The following is a 23,643-nucleotide window of genomic DNA, read 5'->3' as shown; positions in this document are numbered from 1 at the left end:
TCTAGACTTTAGAATATTCTATAGTCTGCACTATAGAATAGTCTATAGTCTGTACTATAAAATAGTCTATAGTCTGGATAGTCTCGACTATTGAATAGTCTGTAGTCTGGACTGTAGAATAGTCTATAGTATGGACTATAGAATAGTCTATAGTCTGGACTATAGAATAGTCTTTAGTCTGGACTTTAGAGTAGTCTATAGTCTGGACTATAGAATAGTATATAGCCTGGACTATAGAATAGTATATAGTCTGGACTATAGAATAGTCTATGGTCTTCAGTCTGGATTATAGAACAGTCTATAGTCTGGACTATAGAATAGTCTATGGTCTTCAGTCTGGATTATAGAACAGTCTATAGTCTAGACTATAGAATAGTCAATAGTCTGGACTTTAGAATAGTCAATAGTATGGACTTTAGAATATTCTATAGCCTGGACTATAGAATAGTCTGTACCATAGAATACTCTGTATTCTGGACTATAGAATAGTCTATAGTCTGCACTGTAGAATAATATATAGTCTGCACTGTAGAATAATATATAGTCTTGACTATAGAATAATCTATAGTCTGAACTATAGAATAATCTATTGTGTGAGCTATAGAATAGTATATAGTCTGTACTATTGAATAGTCTGAAGTCTGGACCCTATCCTCGTCTCTTTTCTTATCTGTATCTCCATGTTTTTCAAAATTTCCATTTCCTTTACTACTTGTCCCGGAAATCGTCTCCCAATTTCCGTTATGTCACCTAAGACATGACAAACTAATGACAACCCTTATCATAAATGTAACTCAATAAAATGACATTTCGTAAATGGAATTTTTCAATATCGTTAAAGTAGAGAAAGAGAGAAAAAACAAACTTTAACAAATGAAAATAGATGCCATAACTTTATGGACAGCTAGCAAAATCAAATAGATATGATGATGTTGATGCTGCTGTTGCTGTTGCGGATGAGGTGGAGCAGCAGCACTTTAAAGCTGATGACGAGTTTAAGCAATGACAATGATATGATGACAGTGTATGTGGTTAAGGCAACAACAAAAATTGGAAATAACGAAACTTATAGTGATATTGATACAATGGCTATTGAGATGGTTTGGAGATGCTATAGTTATGATGAAAGCGGAAACGGTGGTGGGATGTTGTAGAAGGTGCAACAACTGAAAACAAACTGCCAGTTTAATGTTGTCAATGTAAAGAAAAATGTTTGATTTTCTATTTACTAGTTTAGAAAAAGCCTTCAGAGGATTTCTAAAGAATAATGTTTTTTAAACAAGTTTTGTTTTTGTATTGACAGAAACATACATTTTCCGGAAAATGTCTTATATTATCTGAAGTTGTTTTTTAGTTGTCGTTATGTAAGCAAATGATTTTAACCGGAAAAGTTCTATCAACAGTATCATATTCTCTTGATTATGAATGTCACAAGTAAAAAACTTTATGGATGTTTATTAAAAAGTGTGTTAAAGTTTTCCAAGTTACAAATGCTTTAATTGAATAAAATAAGTTTCTATTTGAGCATAATTTTTGCAAAAAAAAAGACAAAAAACTTTGCGGTTTTTTGCAATTTCAAAACCCGGAAATACTTACAATTGAAACCACAAAACACAAGAAAAATTTAACTCTAGTTTTAATGGAGGCCAATAAAACTGACGCTGTACAGAGCAGGCAACACCAGTTGCATTAAACTCATACTGTTCTAAGTAAAACACCCACACAATCACCATCTCCTTCTCACCCTCTTTAACGTCGACAACTAAAGCATACTTCGTGGCAGTACTATTTAGTAAAAATCTAGCAACTCCCCCGCAATTGAATAAATGCGAAAAAATAAAAGTTTTGTGCAAAATGAAACCAGTATAAAACCCAGCGAAAAAAAGAAACAACAGCTGCAAAGGAGAAACGGAAGTTTCATAAAGGAAGTCGTATATATTTGAGATGATGACGACGACGACAAGAACGACGACATTATGATTTTAATGAGAAACGGAGATTTTTATTATGCATTGCGTTCATATATACAGCAATATTATGATGCGTAGCACACGCAGAAATTAATGAAAATCAAGTGATTTTCATAATATTACATGTTACTGACGTTAAGCAGGCTAAAGGATATTACAAGATATTCAGCAGGAGGAGGTGGGTGTCAAAAAACAAGAACAAGGAACTGGTATTAAAACTAAACCGGTTTAGTTACCATAGAATGTAATTAAATTGCGTTAAATGATACACATAATGTATTAATTAGAATCTAGGTTAAAGTCTTGGAAATAGTTTAGGAAAAAGTTAAAAACTACAGTCGTTGCAATTTCCTCTTCACTATATTAGTCCAAGCAATAGTTTGCAACCCAATCTAGTCTACAGCCTTCACAGCAATCTATTTTAGGCTATATACAATCTGGACTATAGTCTAGTCTATAATCTGGATTATAGTTTAGTCTATACACTAGTCTATAGTCTAGACTGGACTATAATCTATTTTAGATTACAATCTGAACTATATAGTCTATACTATAATCGAAACCATAATCTGGACTATAACCTATACTATAACCTAGTCTATAACCTGTACTGTAATCTGGACAATGGTCTAGTCTATAATCTGGACTATAGTATGTAATGTAATCCATTATATAGTCAGGACAATAGTCTAATTTACAGTCTGAACTAGGATGGAATCCAGCCTACTCTATATATTAGCTTATAATCCATCATAGTCCAGACTATAGTCCAATCTATAGCCTTGTCAACAGTGTAAGCCATAGACTTCAATACAGTCTATTTTAGACTCCAATCTTAACTATGTAGTCTATATTATAATCTAGTCCATAGTCTGGACTTTAACCTATACTATAGCCTAGTCTATAACCTGGACTGTAATCTGAACAATGGTCTAGCCTTTAGTCTGGACTATAAGCTAGTCTATAGTCTTGACTATAGTGTAGGCTATAGTTTGAACTATAGTCTTGTCTGTCCAGTATATAGGCTAGTCTATAGTTTGCACTACAGTATATAGTCTAGTCTATAGTCTAGTCTATAGTCTAGTCTATAGTCTAGTCTGTAGTCTAGTCTATAGTCTAGTCTATAGTCTAGTCTATAGTCTAGTCTATAGTCTAGTCTATAGTCTAGTCTATAGTTTAGTCTATAGTTTAGTCTATAGTCTAGTCTATAGTCTAGTCTATAGTCTAGTCTATAGTTTAGTCTATAGTCTAGTCTATAGTCTAGTCTATAGTCTAGCCTATAGTCTAGTCTATAGTCTAGTCTATAGTCTAGTCTATAGTCTAGTCTATAGTCTAGTCTATAGTCTAGTCTATAGTCTAGTCTATAGTCTAGTCTATAGTCTAGTCTATAGTCTAGTCTATAGTCTAGTCTATAGTCTAGTCTATAGTCTAGTCTATAGTCTAGTCTATAGTCTAGTCTATAGTCTAGTCTATAGTCTAGTCTATAGTCTAGTCTATAGTCTAGTCTATAGTCTAGTCTATAGTCTGTCTATAGTCTAGTCTATAGTCTAGTCTATAGTCTAGTCTATAGTCTATCTATAGTCTAGTCATAGTCTAGTCTATAGTCTAGTCTATAGTCTAGTCTATAGTCTAGTCTATAGTCTAGTCTATAGTCTAGTCTATAGTCTAGTCTATAGTCTAGTGTCTATAGTCTAGTCTATAGTCTAGTCTATAGTCTAGTCTATAGTCTAGTCTATAGTCTAGTCTATAGTCTAGTCTATAGTCTAGTCTATAGTCTAGTCTATAGTCTAGTCTATAGTCTAGTCTATAGTCTAGTCTATAGTAGTCTATAGTCTAGTCTATAGTCTAGTCTATAGTCTAGTCTATAGTCTAGTCTATAGTCTAGTCTATAGTCTATTAGTCTAGTCTATAGTCGAGTCTATAGTCTAGTCTATAGTCTAGTCTATAGTCTAGTCTATAGTCTAGTCTATAGTCTAGTCTATAGTCTAGTCTAATAGTCTAGTCTATAGTCCTAGTCCTATAGTCTAGTCTATAGTCTAGTCTATAGTCTAGTCTATAGTCTAGTCTATAGTCTAGTCTATAGTCCTAGTCTAGTAGTCTAGTCTATAGTCTAGTCTATAGTCTAGTCTATAGTCTAGTCTTAGTTATAGTCTAGTCCTATAGTCTAGTCTATAGTCTAGTCTATAGTCTAGTCTATAGTCTAGTCTATAGTCTAGTCTATAGTCTAGTCTATAGTCTAGTCTATAGTCTAGTCTATAGTCTAGTCTATAGTCTAGTCTATAGTCTAGTCTAATAGTCTAGTCTATAGTCTAGTCTATAGTCTAGTCTATAGTCTAGTCTATAGTCTAGTCTATAGTCTAGTCTATAGTCTAGTCCTATAGTCTAGTCTATAGTCTAGTCTATAGTCCTAGTCTATAGTCTAGTCTATAGTCTAGTATAGTCTAGTCTATAGTCTAGTCTATAGTCTAGTATATAGTCTAGTCTATAGTCTAGTCTATAGTCAAGTCTGTAGTCTAGTCTATAGTCTAGTCTATAGTCTAGTCTATAGTCTAGTCTATAGTCTAGGTCTATAGTCTAGTCTATAGTCTAGTCTATAGTTAGTCTATAGTCTAGTATAGTCTAGTCTATAGTCTAGTCTATAGTCTAGTCTATAGTCTAGTCCTATAGTCTAGTCTATAGTCTAGTCTATAGTCTAGTCTATAGTCTAGTCTATAGTCTAGTCTATAGTCTAGTCTATAGTTAGTCTATGTCTAGTAGTAGTCTATAGTCTAGTCTATAGTCTAGTCTATAGTCTAGTCTATAGTCTAGTCTATAGTCTAGTCTATAGTCTAGTCTATAGTCTAGTCTATAGTCTAGTCTATAGTCTAGTCTATAGTCTAGTCTATAGTTAGTCTATAGTCTAGTCTATAGTCTAGTCTATAGGCTCTAGTCTATAGTCTAGTCTATAGTCTAGTCATAGTCTAGTCTATAGTCTAGTCTATAGTCTAGTCTATAGTCTAGTCTATAGTCTAGTCTATAGTCTAGTCTATAGTCTAGTCTATAGTCTAGTCTATAGTCTAGTCTATAGTCTAGTCTATAGTCTAGTCTATAGTCTAGTCTATAGTCTATAGTCCTAGTCTATAGTCTAGTCTAGTCTATAGTCTAGTCTATAGTCTAGTCTATAGTCTAGTCTAGTCTATAGTCTAGTTCTAGTCTAGTCTATAGTCTAGTCTATAGTCTAGTCTATAGTCTAGTCTATAGTCTAGTCTATAGTCTAGTCTATAGTCTAGTCTAGTCTATAGTCTAGTCTAGTCTATAGTCTAGTCCTATAGTCTAGTCTATAGTCTAGTCTATAGTCTAGTCTATAGTCTAGTCTATAGTCTAGTCTATAGTCTAGTCTATAGTCTAGTCTATAGTCTAGTCTGCAGTCTAGTCTATATTCTAGTCTATAGTCCTAGTCTACAGTCTAGTCTATAGTCTATTGTAGGTTGGTCTACAGATTTGTCTGTAGTCTTGCCTTTAGTATGTATTCTTTAACTTGTATTAGTTTTCTTAAGATCTTAATAATTTAGTTTTTTTCCTATTTTTCTTATGAATGAAGTTTTTTATGTTTCTATTCATAATTCTGCTTTAATAAAATGTTAGTTTATTTATTTTCATTATAATATTTTATTAGGAAAATCATACTCTCTCTGCTATAAAAGTAAACAAAGTAAAGGTAAGATGTAGGATAAAGGGAAAAAAGGAGATTTCACAAAATAGTAAATTTATTTTCATATATCTTAATTATATTTAGTTTCCAAACATGGGGTTGGTTTGAAAAAGGATTCGTAGAAATTCCAGGGAAACTCTAGATTTATATGATGTTGTATATTATAGTTTAACACTTACCTTTCCAGATGAGGATATAGTTGATGCCGAAGGTGTACCCGATGATTGTGCACTTAAAGTAGCACGACTTGTATTCGATTGCATGGCAAAACAACGGAAGGAAACAAGCCAAAGCCGACGAAACAACCAATAAATAAATTGGTTGTTGTTGTTGCTTTTGCAAACGAAGCTTTATAATGGTAACAACGAACTATAAACTGTGTAGGTGAAAGGAGAGTTAGTTGCAGAGGACGAAGTAGCACAGATGAGTTGTAAACACATACATATCAAGTTTTTCTGAGGAATTTTTGAGACACTGAACCTTATAAATACTGAGAAGGACTCTCACTCTAACCCAGCTACACTTGAAAGCACACAGCAGGGGTTTGAGAAAGTGTGTATGAGTATTTGGCTTTTTGGTTAAAACGCTTAAGAAGACTGCGATTATAATATCAACGATGATATTGGTAACGTTGTTGGTGATGTTTAAAGGTAGAGATGCAGGTTAAGTCAAACAGCTGCTGCTGCTGTTGATAATTTTGTTGATGTTGTAGCTTTCATGAACAGCCAGCAACATCAATGAGTTTTAAACTTTTAACGGTACATTTTGTTGCTCAAGAAAAACGTTGTTATTATTCAGTTAAATTTATATATATTTTACTTCAATTGCTAAAATCACACACTTCAATTTTGTTGTTTTAAAAACGGAAATTTTTTATTTAGTTTAGATTTAGCTTGGTGCTATTTTTTTCAAAAATAAATTTTTGCAGTAAAAAACCTTAAGAAATTATGGAAAAAACTATTAGATTTTATGAATTGTGAGAAATTTTCAAACCCTATTACATGCATTGGAACATTTTTAGTCTATGATCTTGTCTATGGTATAATGTATAGTGTAGTCTAAAGTCTAGTCAATAGTCAAGTCAATAGTCTAGTCTGTAGTCAAGTCTATAGTCCAGTTTACAGTCTAGTCTATAGTCTAGTCTTTAGTTAGTCTATAGTCTAGTTTATAGTCTAGTCTATAGTCTAGTCTATAGTCTAGTCTATAGTCTAGTCTATAGTCTAGTCTATAGCCTAGTCTATAGCCTAGTCTATAGTCTAGTCTATAGTCTAGTCTATAGTCTAGTCTATAGTCTAGTCTATAGTCTAGTCTATAGTCTAGTCTATAGTCTAGGTCTATAGTCTAGTCTATAGTCTAGTCTATAGTCTAGTCTATAGTCTAGTCTATAGTCTAGTCTATAGTCTAGTCTATAGTCTAGTCTATAGTCTAGTCTATAGTCTAGTCTATAGTCTAGTCCTATAGTCTAGTCTATAGTCTAGTCTATAGTCTAGTCCTATAGTTTAGCCTATAATCTAGTCTGTAGTCTAGTCTAGTCTATAGTCTAGTCTATAGTCTAGTCTATAGTCTAGTCTATAGTCTAGTCTATAGCCTAGTCTATAGTCTAGTCTATAGTCTAGTCTATAGTCTGTCTATAGTCTAATCTATAGTCTAGTCTATAGTCTAGTCTATAGTCTAGTCTATAGTCTAGTCTATAGTCTAGTCTATAGTCTAGTCTATAGTCTAGTCTATAGTCTAGTCTAGTCTATAGTGTAGTCTATAGTCTAGTCTATAGTCTAGTCTATAGTCTAGTCTATAGTGTAGTCTATAGTCTAGTCTATAGTCTAGTCTATAGTCTTGTCTATAGTGTAGTCGATAGTCATAGTCTATAGTCTAGTCTATAGTCTAGTCATATAGTCTAGTCTATAGTCTAATCTATAGTCTAATCTATAGTCTAGTCTTTATTCTAGTCTATAGTCTAGTCTATATCTAGTCTATATTCTAGTCTATAGTCTAGTCTATAGTCTAGTCTATAGTCTAGTCTATAGTCTAGTCTATAGTCCTAGTCTAATAGTCTAAGTCTATATAGTCTCGTCTATAGTCTAGTCTATAGTCTAGTCTATAGTCTAGTCATAGTCCTATAGTCTAGTCTATAGTCTAGTCTATAGTCCTAGTCTATAGTCTAGTCTGTATATAGTCTAGTCTAATAGTCTAGCTATAGTCGAGTCTATAGTCTAGTATATAGTCTAGTCTATAGTCTAGTGTAATAGTTAGTCTTAGTCTAGTCTATAGTAGTCTAGATCTAGTCTAGTCTGTCTATAGTCTAGTCTATAGTCTAGTCTATAGTCTAGTCTATAGTCTAGTCTATAGTCTAGTCTATAGTCTAGTCTATAGTCTAGTCTATAGTCTAGTCTATAGTCTAGTCTATAGTCTAGTCTATAGTCTAGTCTATAGTCTAGTCTATAGTCTAGTCTATAGTCTAGTCTATAGTCTAGTCTATAGTCTAGTCTATAGTCTAGTCTATAGTCTAGTCTATAGTCTAGTCTATAGTCTAGTCTATAGTCTAGTCTATAGTCTAGTCTATAGTCTAGTCTATAGTCTAGTCTATAGTCTAGTCTATAGTCTAGTCTATAGTCGTCTATAGTCTAGTCTATAGTCCAGTCTATAGTCTAGTCTATAGTCTAGTCTATAGTCTAGTCTAAAGTCTAGTCTATAGTCTAGTCTATAGTCTAGTCTATAGTCTAGTCTATAGTCTAGTCTATAGTCTAGTCTAAAGTCTAGTCTATAGTCTAGTCTATAGTCTAGTCTATAGTCTAGTCTATAGTCTAGTCTATAGTCTAGTCTATAGTCTAGTCTATAGTCTAGTCTATAGTCTAGTCTATAGTCTAGTCTATAGTCTAGTCTATAGTCTAGTCTATAGTCTAGTCTATAGTCTAGTCTATAGTCTAGTCTATAGTCTAGTCTATAGTCTAGTCTATAGTCTAGTCTATAGTCTAGTCTATAGTCTAGTCTATAGTCTAGTCTATAGTCTAGTCTATAGTCTAGTCTATAGTCTAGTCTATAGTCTAGTCTATAGTCTAGTCTATAGTCTAGTCTATAGTCTAGTCTATAGTCTAGTCTATAGTCTAGTCTATAGTCTAGTCTATAGTCTAGTCTATAGTCTAGTCTATAGTCTAGTCTATAGTCTAGTCTATAGTCTAGTCTATAGTCTAGTCTATAGTCTAGTCTATAGTCTAGTCTATAGTCTAGTCTATAGTCTATATAGCCTATAGTCTAGTCTACAGTCTAGTCTGATGTATAGTCTACAGTCTAATCTATAGTCTAGTTTCTCTGAAAAATTTGCCTGAACTTGTACCATAATCATTATAAGTATTTTCCCTAGAAAGGAATTTAAATATTTAAATTGTTAGTATTAAGACCACAAATAAAAAAAAATAACTGACCCTTCTTCAGTGGTCAAAAGTACACGATAGTAGTTTCTCTAGGATATTTTTATTATAATTTTCTGGTATTTTTTATTACAAATAATAAAATACAATGTTTGCCAAGAAAAGGTCTTAAAATTTTGAACAAAACTTCTTCATTTACATTATTTGGTTGAGGTTTCTTTTTTGCTTTAAATAGAAAAAAATTTCGAATTATTTACATATGCATGTACAATGTATGTATATAATGGGTAACTGAAAACATTTTCTATAAGTTTATGTCGGTATATTTAATAATCTAGTATAATATTTATATTCAATATTTATGCATGTATTTTCATTCTATGATGATGATGAATGTGGGTTGGTTTTCTGTTAAGGTTCAAGGTGGCCCATAGAAGAAAGCTAGAGCGAAAGTCCACAAAAGATTTGTATAACAGTAAAAACATAAAGAAACGAAATACAGTTTTTAGGCAAATATTAAGAAATAAAAATACTATAAAAAATGTAAGAGTAATAAAAGACATACACACACTCATACAATAACAAACATAAGGTGGTTTAACAGTCTCCCCTGCACCACTCCTACGCCTCTCTTACTCTTTAAACTAACGTTAGTCTAGAAAAAAATATGGTGGTTTACTGTAAACAACAATGAAATACATTTACATTTACAGTTATGCCAAGAGTAGAAAACAACAATGGTAGAAAGAAAAAGTACTCTCAAGAGGAAACGGAAACAACAGTGAAATTTTGCACTTGTATGAGTGTATTGAGTTATGAATGAAGTTGCAGATAAGAAAATTGTCTGAATTTTCAATGAAAAATTCCATTGGATTAGAAGCAAAATATCTATAGTCCAGTCTGTAATCTAAGCTATAGCCTAGTCTGTAATCTAGGCAATAGTCTTGTCTGTAATCAAGCCTATAGCCTACTCTATAGTCTAGTCTATAGTCTAGTCTATAGTCTAGTCTATAGTCTAGTCTATAGTCTAGTCTATAGTCTAGTCTATAGTCTAGTCTATAGTCCTAGTCTATAGTCTAGTCTATAGTCTAGTCTATAGGTCTAGTCTATAGTCTAGTCTATAGTCTAGTCTATAGTCTAGTCTATAGTCTAGTCCTATAGTCTAGTCTATAGTCTAGTCTATAGTCTAGTCTATAGTCTAGTCTATAGTCTAGTCTATAGTCTAGTCTATAGTCTAGTCTATAGTCTAGTCTATAGTCTAGTCTATAGTCTAGTCTATAGTCTAGTCTATAGTCTAGTCTATAGTCTAGTCTATAGTCTAGTCTATAGTCTAGTCTATAGTCTAGTCTAGTCTATAGTCTAGTCTATAGTCTAGTCTATATTCTAGTCTAGTAGTCTAGTCTAGTCTAGTATAGTCTAGTCTATGTCTAGTCTATAGTCTAGTCTATAGTCTAGTCTATAGTCTAGTCTATAGTCTAGTCTATAGTCTAGTCTAGTCTAGTAGTCTAGTCTATATCTAGTCTAGTAGTCTATCTATAGTCTAGTCTATAGTCTAGTCTATAGTCTAGTCTATAGTCTAGTCTATAGTCTGTTCTATAGTCTAGTCTATAGTCTAGTCTATAGTCTAGTCTATAGTCTAGTCTATAGTAGTCTATAGTCTAGCTATAGTCTAGTCTATAGTCTAGTCTATAGTCTAGTCTATAGTCTAGTCTATAGTCTAGTCTATAGTCTAGTCTATAGTCTAGTCCTATAGTCTAGTCTATAGTCTAGTCTATAGTCTAGTCTATAGTCTAGTCTATAGTCTAGTCTATAGTCTAGTCTATAGTCTAGTCTATAGTCTAGTCTATAGTCTAGTCTATAGTCTAGTCTATAGTCTAGTCTATAGTCTAGTCTATAGTCTAGTCTATAGTCTAGTCTATAGTCTAGTCTATAGTCTAGTCTATAGTCTAGTCTATAGTCTAGTCTATAGTCTAGTTATAGTCCTAGTCTATAGTCTAGTCTATAAGTCTAGTCTATAGTCTAGTCTATAGTACTAGTCTATAGTATAGTCTATAGTCTAGTCTATAGTCTAGTCTATAGTCTAGTCTATAGTCTAGTCTATAGTCTAGTCTATAGTCTAGTCTATAGTCTAGTCTATAGTCTAGTCTATAGTCTAGTCTATAGTCTAGTCTATAGTCTAGTCTATAGTCTAGTCTAATTAGTCTAGTCTATAGTCTAGTCTATAGTCTAGTCTATAGTCTAGTCTATAGTCAAGTCTATAAGTCTAGTCTATAGTCTAGTCTATAGTCTAGTCTATAGTCTAGTCTATAGTCTAGTCTATAGTCTAGTCTATAGTCTAGTTTATAGTCTAGTCTATAGTCTAGTCTATAGTATATTCTATAGTTTAGTCTATAGTCTAGTCTATAGTCTAGTCTATAGTTTAGTCTATAGTCTAGTCTATAGTTTAGTCTATAGTCTAGTCTAAGTCTAGTCTATAGTCTAGTCTACAGTCTAGTCTACAGTCTAGTCTATAGTCTAGTCTATAGTCTAGTCTATAGTCTAGTTTATAGTCTAGTCTATAGTCTAGTCTATAGTCTAGTCTATAGTCTAGTCTATAGTCTAGTCTATAATCTAGTCTCTAGTCTAGGAAATGGTGTTTTCTTAATAGAAATGTATAAAAATGATATATTAAAGTGTGTCGGTTGTTGTCGTTATTATTGTGAGAAAGAAAAAATAGTTTCAGTTCTGCAAGAAGTAGCAGCAACATAATTTACAAATGGCTGCAAAATTAACCAAAACAAAAGAGGTCTAAAATAAAGAAAGCAAAAAATGGCTTATACCCCCGAAAAAACTGGCAACAACTATACAATAAATACTCTTGTTCTAACAGAAACATGTTTAGTTGAGTATCAATTCTAAATATAATTGAACACACACATGTTTAACACAAAGAGTCCGAGAGAAAAGAAAAACAAAATCATGTACAAATAACAGTAATAAATGAAAAACAGGCTTAAACTTTTGTTGCTATTTTAGTTTAACACAGACTCTCATCATTAAGCCAAAAAAAACACAGCAACAACAGATAACCGACATTTGTTTGCCATATTTGTGGTCTTTCTTGGCACATGTAACACAGACAACCTTCATTTTAACTAAACACACACTTGTTTTCTATAGCATACTTTAGTGCATGTAAAAATATTATACATACAAATATCTCTAAATAGATTTTTAGATTTTAAAGAGTTTAACCAAGTAAAACGACAGTTTTTTTATGTAGTTTACTTTTAGGGGTCTCATAAAAGCAAAAAGTGGGGTTTGTTAAACCTCTATATAAACTATATTAAGTTCTGGAGGAAAAAACGTGCTTGAGTTTTTTAGAGTATTAACAATAAAACTAAACAAGAGCGGATGAAGCAGCACGATTTGGTTTTAAAAGAAACTAATGTTGAGGACGCGCGCAGAGAAATAAAATGAAATTAGCGTACGAAAAACTAAAAAGTATGTTATCTCCACGTTAGCAGCAAGTGGAGGACATTAAAAGCTACAAATAGTTGGTAAATAAAATGGTAATTACAAAAATAAATCGCATTAAATTTGACAGTTACGAGACCAAGATAACAAAGAAAGTTTTTGGGAACAAAAAACTAAAAAAAACTTTGTCATAGAAGTGGAAGTAAAATTACCCGAAATCGAAGTAATTCGGTATAGAAATTTTAAACTAAAATATGACTAGACTATAGAATAGACTATAAACTAGACTATAGACTAGACTATAGACTAGACTATAGACTAGACTAGTGACTAGACTGAAGACTAGACTATAGACTAGACTATAGACTAGACTATAGACTAGACTATAGACTAGACTAGCTATAGACTAGACTATAGACTAGACTATAGACTAGACTATAGACTAGACTATAGACTAGACTACTAGACTATAGACTAGACTATAGACTAGACTATAAGACTAGACTATAGACTAGACTATAGACTAGACTTATAGGACTAGACTATAGACTAGACTAGAGACTAGACTAGAGACTAGACTATAGACTAGACTATAGAGCTGACTATAACTATACTATAGACTATAGACTAGACTATAGACTAAGACCTGACTATGACTAGACTAGAGACTAGACTATAGACCTAGACCTATTAGACTAGACTATAGACTAGACTATAGACCTAGAACATAGACTATACTATACTGACTAGACGAACTATGACTAGACTATCTACAAGGCCATATACAAGGCCATATACAAGACTATAGACTAGACTATAGACTAGACTATAGACAAGACTATAGACTAGACTATAACTAGACTATAGACTAGACTAAAGACTAGACTATAGATAAGACTATAGACTAGACTATAAACTAGACTATAGACTAGACTATAGACTAGACTATAAACTAGACTATAGACTCCTGACTATAGACTAGACTATAGACAAGACTATAGACTAGACTATAGACAAGACTATAGACAAAGACAGACTATAAACTAGACTATAGACTAGACTATAGACTAGACTATAGACTAGACTATAGACTAGACTATAGACTAGACTATAGACTAGACTATAGACTATAGACTAGACTATAGATTAGACTATAGACTAGACTATAGACTAGACTATAGACTAGACTATAGACTAAACTATAGACTAGACTATAGACTAGACTATAGACTAGACTATAGACTAGACTATAGACTAGACTATAGACTAGACTATAGACTATACTATAGACTAGACTATAGACTAGACTATAGACTAGACTATCTACAAGGCCATATACAAGACTATAGACTAGACTATAGACAAGACTATAGACTACACTATAAACTAGACTATAGACTAGACTATAGACTAGACTATAGACTAGACTATAGACTAGACTATAGACTAGACTATAGACTAGACTATAGACTAGACTATAGACTAGACTATAGACTAGACTATAGACTAGACTATAGACTAGACTATAGACTAGACTATAGACTAGACTATAGACTAGACTATAGACTAGACTAGACTAGACTATAGACTAGACTATAGACTAGACTATAGACTAGACTATAGACTAGACTATAGACTAGACTATAGACTAGACTATAGACTAGACTATAGACTAGACTATAGACTAGACTATAGACTAGACTATAGACTAGACTATAGACTAGACTATAGACTAGACTATAGACTAGACTATAGACTAGACTAGAGACTAGACTATAGACTAGACTATAGACTAGACTATAGACTAGACTATAGACTAGACTATAGAATAGACTATAGACTAGACTTTAGACTAGACCATAGACTAGACTATAGACTAGACTATAGACTAGACTATAGACTAGACTATAGACTAGACTATAGACTAGACTATAGACTAGACTATAGACTAGACTATAGACTAGACTATAGACTAGACTATAGACTAGACTATAGACTAGACTATAGACTGGACTATAGACTAGACTATAGACTAGACTATAGACTAGACTATAGACTAGACTATAGACTAGACTATAGACTAGACTATAGACTAGACTATAGTAGATATAGACTAGAGACTATAGACTAGACTATAGACTAGACTAGAGACTAGACTATAGACTAGACTATAGACTAGACTATAGACTAGACTATAGACTAGACTATAGACTAGACTATAGACTAGACTATAGACTAGACTATAGACTAGACTATAGACTAGACTATAGACTAGACTATAGACTAGACTATAGACTAGACTATAGACTAGACTATAGACTAGACTATAGACTAGACTATAGACTAGACTATAGACTAGACTATAGACTAGACTATAGACTAGACTATAGACTAGACTATAGACTAGACTATAGACTAGACTATAGACTAGACTATAGACTAGACTAGACTAGACTATAGACTAGACTATAGACTAGACTATAGACTAGACTATAGACTAGACTATAGACTAGACTATCTACAAGGCCATATACAAGACTATAGACTAGACTATAGACTAGACTATAGACAAGACTATAGACTAGACTATAGACTAGACTATAGACTAGACTATAGACTAGACTATAGACTAGACTATAGACTAGACTATAGAATAGACTATAGACTAGACTATAGACTAGACTTTAGACTAGACCATAGACTAGACTATAGACTAGACTATAGACTAGACTATAGACTAGACTATAGACTAGACTATAGACTAGACTATAGACTAGACTATAGACTAGACTATAGACTAGACTATAGACTAGACTATAGACTAGACTATAGACTAGACTATAGACTAGACTATAGACTAGACTATAGACTAGACTATAGACTAGACTATAGACTAGACTATAGACTAGACTATAGACTAGACTATAGACTAGACTATAGACCAGACTATAGACTAAACTATAGACTAGACTATAGACTAGACTATAGACTAGACTATAGACTAGACTATAGACTAGACTATAGACTAGACTATAAACTAGACTATAGACTAGACTATAGACTAGACTATCTACAAGGCCATATACAAGACTATAGACTAGACTATAGACTAGACTATAGACAAGACTATAGACTAGACTATAAACTAGACTATAGACTAGACTAAAGACTAGACTATAGACAAGACTATAGACTAGACTATAAACTAGACTATAGACTAGACTATAGACTAGACTATAGACTAGACTATAGACTAGACTATAGACTAGACTATAGACTAGACTATAGACTAGACTATAGACTAGACTTTAGTCTAGACTATAGACTAGACTATAGCATAGACTATAGACTAGACTATAGACTAGACTATAGACTAGACTATAGACAAGACTATAGACTAGACTATAGACTAGACTATAGACTAGACTATAGACTAGACTATAGACTAGACTATAGACTAGACTAAAGACTTGACTATAGACAAGACTATAGACTAGACTATAAACTAGACTATAGACTAGACTATAGACTAGACTATAGACTAGACTATAGACTAGACTATAGACTAGACTATAGACAAGACTATAGAGTAGACTATAGACTAGACTATAGACTAGACTATAGACAAGACTATAGACTAGACTATAGACTAGACTATAGACTGGACTATAGATTAGACTATAGACTAGACTATAGACTAGACTATAGACTAGACTATAGACTAGACTATAAACTAGACTATAGACTAGACTAAAGACTAGACTATAGACAAGACTATAGACTAGACTATAAACTAGACTATAGACTAGACTATAGACTAGACTATAGCCTAGACTAAAGACTAGACTATAGACTAGACTATAGACTCGACTATCGACTAGACTATAGACTAGACTATAGACTAAACTATAGACTAGACTATAGACTAGACCATAGACTACACTATAGACTATACTATAGACTAGACTATAGACTAGACTATACACTAAACTATATACTACCCTATAGAATAGGCCAGTCACTACACTATAGACTCTATTAAACACTAAACTGTAGACTTAACTATAGATTAGACTTTAGGCTATTCTATAAACTAGTCTATAGACTAGATGTAAAAACAAACAACTTTTCTATAGAAATTTGCTTAAATTTCCTGGTTTATTCTCCTTCCTTTTTAGGCCATAAAATTTTCAAGCACTCTCCTGAGCTAAGTCCACTCACTTACATCCCCAGTAATTTCCTATTTAGAAGTCTAAACTCTAATATTATTAAGGAATTGTAGAGCTATAAAATAAATCTAATACATAAACATGTTGCTAACTAACATGGCTAAACGTTAATACATACATATATTTTATTTTAAGGGAAGCGGTAGAAAATTGCTGTTTAATTTTTATATTTGACATAAAAATTAAACAGCAAACAACAGCTACAATGTCTTGGGAGGAAGTGCACACATACACACACAAACATACAGACTTTACATTTTATTACATTTACTTGGCCTAGTCCCATTTAACCAATTTTAGTTCGTTGGAGTATTAGTGGTGGCAAAAGTCTCAGTTGTTTTCATATGCACATGCCTTTAGTAATTACGTTGAAGGAAGAACGCAAAAAAAAACAGAAAAACTATTTTCGTCAACAATTAAGCCTTAACATCAAATTCTCATTTGGTAAAATAAGCTGCGGTGGAGGCTGCCAAGTTAAGTTAGCATCGCAAAAAGTTCACATACACACACACAAAGCTGACAGCAGCAACCAGAAACAGCCCTCATTACCCCGTTACAGGGAATGGCACAAAAATGGTGGGGTGTTGGGGAGATAGTAAAAGAGAAAAAGGTAATTAATTATGGTTAAATGAAAATATGTGAAAGATAATTAACAAATCCCTGAGAACATTTTAAAGTAGTTTTTTTTTTCATTATAACCATTTAATGAGTTAAAAATAACTATTTAAGGCACAAGGAAATTGTAAAGAAACTGCCTAATATGAGAGGAATCGCTTAGGCTAATTAGGGAAATCAAACAAATGCCTACAACTACAACAATTTCTCTTTAAAACGAAGTTCTTAATGATTTTCTGAAAAAAGTGCTTTTAAAAACGCAGAATATTTTCTAGTTTAATTAATTTTTTTGGGAAAAATTATAAGCTAAATAACAATTTTGACCAAAACATATTAATATCAAAAATTTTCGGAAATTAAAAAAAAAAGTGCTTAAAAAAGCTCTAAAATTTTAAGGCGTTTTATTTTTCAAATTTAACAGTTTTAAATAAATAAAAACATTTTTGCATAAGAAATTTGAAATCTTAAAGATTTGCTTACAGTTTTAATAAAATATGAAAATAGTGCTTAAAAAAGCACCAATTTTATTTTAGCGTTTTTATGTTAGAATTGTAAAATTGTTGATTAGAAGATTAGTTTTACAAAGGAAATTTTAAATTTTAAACATTTGCATTGATTTTAAATAAAATTTCAAAAAAGTGCTTAAAAAGCACCTAAAATTTTCAATAGATTTTTTGGTAAAATTGAATTATTTCCAAAAATTAAATCGTTTTTGCATAAGAAATTTGATATATTAAACATTTTAATTTGAAATCTTAAACATTTATACTGATTTTTAACAAATCTACAAAAAAATTGCTTAAAAAACACCAAAATATTTTTAGCGTTTTTAAGTAAAATTTAACTATTAATGATAATAACATTATTTTTGCAAAATAAATTAAAAACTTAAACATTTTTACTGTTTTTTCATAAAATGTTATTAAAATGTTCAAAAAAGCACCAAAATTTGTTAAGCGTTTTTTGGTAAAATATAACACTTTTCAATAATTAAATGATTTTTGTAAAAGAAATTTGAAATCTTAAACATTTTCACGGATTTTTCATAAAATTTAAAACAAAGTGCTCAAAAAAGCACCAAAATTTGTTAAGCGTTTTTTGGTAAAATTTTATTATTTTCAAAAATAAACTAAATTTTGCATTAAAAATTGGTCATCTTTAAGATTTTCATGGAATTTTAATCAAATTTCAAAAAGAAAAAAATAGAAAACAAAAATTTTTTATTTGTTTTAGCGATTTTTTTGAAAATTTAAGGAAAATTGTAGAAATTAAAGTAATTTATAGCCTTAAAATGTAATAAAAATAATTTAAGCATAGAATAGTAAATTGTTATAAATTAAAAAAATGAAAAAACGCTTAAAATAATTTAGCGATTTTTGTAAATTTTTTTTAAAACAGTTAAATTTTAACAATTTTGTATAAAAATTAAGTGTTGCTGTAATGTTTGTTTAATTATGAAAAAATATTTACAAAAGATTATTTAAAAAAAACGCCAAAATTAATTAAGCGATTTTTTGCAATATGTTTTAAAATTTAAACAAATTAAACTGAAATGTGGTCAATTTTAACTTATGACAAGCGTTTTAAAGCAAATTTTTGTCGTATGTCGAAAATTTTAAATTTTGTTCGAAAATTCGAAATAAAGTTCGAAAGAACGAAACTGTAGAAAATCATTAAAAATCCGAAATGTTTACAGTTCTAGCTGCTAAAACTGTTAATAAAAGTTGTTCTGCTCAGTTTTGTCTATTTTCGAAAATTCGAAATTAAGTTCAAAAAATCGAATTCGAAACTTTTAAAATTACCTAAAAATCTCTTAAAACCTTAAATAATTGTATTTTAAACTTTTAAAACTATTAAAAACCCATTTTTGCTAGTTTTTCCTTAATTTCAAAAATTCGTACTTTAGTTCGAAAATTCGAAATTGCAGAAAAATCTTTAAAATTTGCAGATAATTACATTTTAGGCTTCTAATGTGGTTAAGAATAATTTTTTTGGTCATTTCTACTAAAGTTCGAATATTCTAACTTAAGTTCGAAAATTCGAAATTGCAGAAAAATCTTTAAAATTAGAAGATAATTACATTTTAGGCTTCTAATGTGGTTAAAAATTTGTTTTTTGGTCATTTTTGCTAAAGTTCGAAAATTCGAACTTAAGTTCGAAAATTCGAAATTGTAGAAAAATCTTTAAAATTTGCAGATAATTACATTTAAGGCTTCTTCTGTGGTTAAAAATCAGTTTTTGGTCATTTTTACTAAAGTTTGAAAATTCGAACTTAAGTTCGAAAATTCGAATATAGTATGTTCGAAAATTCGAATTTATCTAAAACTCTTGAAAAACCTTAAATAATTGTATTTTAAGAATTTAATATACTATTTAAAAATCCATTTTTGCTGGTTTTTTTCCTAAGTTCGAAAATTCGAACTTAAGTTCGAAAATTCGAACTTAAATTCGAAAATTTGAATTTGTCCAAAACTCTTAAAAAACCTTAAATAATTGTATTTTTAACATTTAATACTATTTAAAAACCATTTTTGCTGGTTTTTTCCTAAGTTCGAAAATTCGAACATAAGTTTGAAAATCCCAAAAAATAGAAAAATCTTTAAAAATTGCTAATAATTACATTTCCATCTAAAAAAATAAGTTTTAAACAAATTTGTTTAACTTTTGCTCAAGTTCGAAATTTTCGAACTTATGTTCGAATTTTCTTTTTTATCTCAAAATATTAAATTTCATTAAAATTTCTTAGAAATTATAAATATTAAAGAGAATTGAACATTTTTATTACTAAATTTTGAACTAAAACTTAAAAAATTTTCAAATTTTGTTCAATTATTAATGTCATAACATTTAGCTACTTCATTTGTCTGTATTAGTGTCAAGGCAAATTTTTTCCCATTTTTTTTTTTTTTTTTTTCATTTTCTATTTGTTGAGTTCTATATTATTTTATTTGGTTTTAGCTAATTAATGGCAACATTTCAATTTATCTCTAGGGTTTGAAAATTTCTTTGTAGTTTGTTTTTTTTTTCTCTTTTGCAATTCATATGCAAAATATTGTCAAGTTTATAATTTAAAAGCTGTTAGGTCTATTTTATATTTTATATTTTTGCAAAATTATAAAATACACATTTGGGAGGTTTCTTTCATCTAAAATATTTTGTAACATTGTTTGTTAAACGTCATGAAAGACTGCAGAAAATATGTGAAAAAAAAAACGCCAGTTAAACGTGATTTTTTTTTTTAGATTTTATAACACCCACTCTTTAAAGCTTTAATAAGAAATTTTTCCACACAGATTTTCTTTTTTCATAAATTTTTTGTAATCATTTAAACACTCTCATTCTTTAAAACAAATTTCCTTTTTACTTTTTATTTTCATAAATTAATTTTTTAACAAAAAATTTTCCATAATTTTTTCTGTATTTTTTCTTCTATTGAAAGTAAAAAAAATTTCCTTTTATTTTATTAAACAAATTTTATTGAAACGTTTTATTAGAGTAAAATTTTTCACGAACACGTTTAATCCGAAAGTCTGCGCGTAACTGAAAGTTTTTAATGGGCAAAAGTGGCAGAAATACAGATTCTTTTTAAAAACAACAACAACAACAAAACACTGTATAGCAGCAGCACTCATATTACAATGGATGCTCAAACAGGATATATACATGTGTATCCTCCACAGGAAAAACAACAACAATACAAATATCAAAAAAAAAACAAAAGAGTGTAATTTTTCCTACTCTCTTCCAAAAGATGCTGTATATACTATAAAGAAAAACATACAATTACCGCTATTTACACATATTATAAAAATGGAGACTTTACTCTTAACTAACTCCACTTATTACTCTTACTTTTTCTCTCTCTCTCTCTCGCTATCTCTATTTCACTGTGGAATCTAAATGTCCTTCTACAAAACATATGATTCTAACACAACACAAAAACATCTTTTATTTATTACAAAACTTAAAAAATCTAAACAATTTAAATATCCTTGAGTAAATCCTTAAATAATTGTTATCCTCATCACATTTTACCTTTAAACCCGTTATTTCTACTTCCTATTCGAAATAAACTTTATACCAAATAAATCAACTCTGTTGTTTATATTCACATTAAAAAGGAGATGCCATACCAAATAGCAAAAACTACTAAGAAAAGTAACTGTAATTTGCACACAGAGTTGTATTTTTAAGGTAGTTAAAACATTTGATAAAAAAAGCAGCAAACATATGGATAATACTTATTTTAAACTACAGCCTAGTTTAGTATAGTCTATAGTCTAGGTCTATAGTCTATCTATAGTCTAGTCTATAGACTAGGTCTATAGTCTAGTCTATAGTCTAGTCTATAGTCTATCTATAGTCTAGTCTATAGTCTAGTCTATAGGTCTAGTCTATAGTCTAGTCTATAGTCTAGTCTATAGTCTAGTCTATAGTCTAGTCTATAGTCTAGTCTATAGTCTAGTCTATAGGCTAGTCTATAGTCTAGTCTATAGTCTAGTCTATAGTCTAGTCCTATATTCTAGTCTATAGTCTAGTCTATAGTCTAGTCTATAGTCTAGTCTATGTCTATAGGTCTATAGTCTGTCTCTAGTCCTAGTAGTCTAGTCCTATAGTCTAGTCTATAGTCTAGTCTATAGTCTAGTCTATAGTCTAGTCTATAGTCTAGTCTATAGTCTAGTCTATAGTCTAGTCTATAGTCTAGTCTATAGTCTAGTCCTATGTCTAGTCTATAGTCTTAGTCTATAGTCTAGTCTATAGTCCTAGTCTATAGTCTAGCTAGTCTAGTCTATAGTCTAGTCTATCGTCTAGTCTATAGTCTAGTCTATAGTCTAGTCATAGTCTAGTCTATAGTCTAGTCTATAGTCTAGGTCTATAGTAGTCTAGTCTATAGTCTAGTCTATAGTCTAGTCTATAGGTCTAGTCTAGTCTATAGTCTAGTCTATAGTCTAGTCTATAGTCTAGTCTATAGTCTAGTCTATAGTCTAGTCTATAGTCTAGTCTATAGTCTAGTCTATAGTCTAGTCTATAGTCTAGTCTATAGTCTAGTCTATAGTCTAGTCTATAGTCTAGTCTATAGTAATAGTCTATAGTCTAGTCATAGTCTAGTCTATAGTCTAGTCTATAGTCTAGTCTATAGTCTAGTCTATAGTCTAGTCTATAGTCTAGTTCTATAGTCTAGTCTATAGTTAGCTATAGTCTAGTCTATAGTCTAGTCTATAGTCTAGTCCTATAGTCTAGTCTATAGTCTAGTCTATAGTCTAGTCTATAGTCTAGTCTATAGTCTAGTCTATAGTCTAGTCTATAGTCTAGTCTATAGTCTAGTCTATAGTCTAGTCTATAGTCTAGTCTATAGTCTAGTCTATAGTCTAGTCTATAGTCTAGTCTATAGTCTAGTCTATAGTCTAGTCTATAGTCTAGTCTATAGTCTAGTCTATAGTCTAGTCTATAGTCTAGTCTATAGTCTAGTCTATAGTCTAGTCTATAGTCTAGTCTAGTCTATAGTCTAGTCTATAGTCTAGTCTATAGTCTAGTCTATAGTCTAGTCTATAGTCTAGTCTATAGTCTAGTCTATAGTCTAGTCTATAGTCTAGTCTATAGTCTAGTCTATAGTCTAGTCTATAGTAGTCTATAGTCTAGTCTATAGTCTAGTCTATAGTCTAGTCTATAGTCTAGTCTATAGTCTAGTCTATAGTCTAGTCTATAGTCTAGTCTATAGTCTAGTCTATAGTATCTATAGTCTAGTCTATAGTCTAGTCTATAGTCTAGTCTATAGTCTAGTCTATAGTCTAGTCTATAGTCTAGTCTATAGTCTAGTCTATAGTCTAGTCTATAGTCTAGTCTATAGTCTAGTCTATAGTCTAGTCTATAGTCTAGTCTATAGTCTAGTCTATAGTCTAGTCTATAGTCTAGTCTATAGTCTAGTCTATAGTCTAGTCTGTAGTCTAGTCTATAGTCTAGTCTATAGTCCAGTCTATATAGTCTGGTCTATATAGCCTAGTCTATATAGTCTATAGTCTAGTCTATAGTCTAGTCTATAGTCTAGTCTATAGTCTAGTCTATAGTCTAGCCTATAGTCTAGTCTATAGTCTAGTCTATAGTCTAGTCTATAGTCTAGTCTATAGTCTAGTCTATAGTCTAGTCTATAGTCTAGTCTATAGTCTAGTCTATAGTCTATTCTATAGTCTAGTCTATAGTCTAGTCTATACTCTAGTCTATAGTCTAGTCTATAGTCTAGTCTATAGTCTAGTCTATAGTCTAGTCTATAGTCTAGTCTATAGTCTAGTCTATAGTCTAGTCTATAGTCTAATCTATAG

At 30.9% G+C, this 23,643-nt stretch overlaps 1 protein-coding gene across 2 annotated transcripts in view; it reads right to left on the bottom strand.

Annotated features, from left to right (window-relative positions):
- LOC119603950 overlaps positions 1-6,521 on the bottom strand; it is a 188,905-nt gene extending 182,384 nt beyond the window's left edge. The window contains exon 1 of one of the 2 annotated variants that reach the window (XM_037956253.1): positions 5,841-6,521. In XM_037956253.1, coding sequence (XP_037812181.1) covers positions 5,841-5,924 — 84 coding nt within the window. In that variant the 5' untranslated portion in view covers positions 5,925-6,521. The remainder of the gene's footprint in view (positions 1-5,840) is intronic. The other variant, XM_037956254.1, reaches the window with a different exon arrangement.
- Between the last annotated feature and the right edge of the window lie 17,122 nt (positions 6,522-23,643).

Source organism: Lucilia sericata, unplaced genomic scaffold, assembly GCF_015586225.1.
Source record: "Lucilia sericata isolate MDLA Ls3-8-SP2 unplaced genomic scaffold, ASM1558622v1 Contig000349F_arrow, whole genome shotgun sequence".
Classification (NCBI taxonomy): domain Eukaryota; kingdom Metazoa; phylum Arthropoda; class Insecta; order Diptera; family Calliphoridae; genus Lucilia; species Lucilia sericata.
The sequence above is the reverse complement of the archived record's forward strand: the minus strand, read 5'-3'. Positions and strand labels throughout refer to the sequence as shown.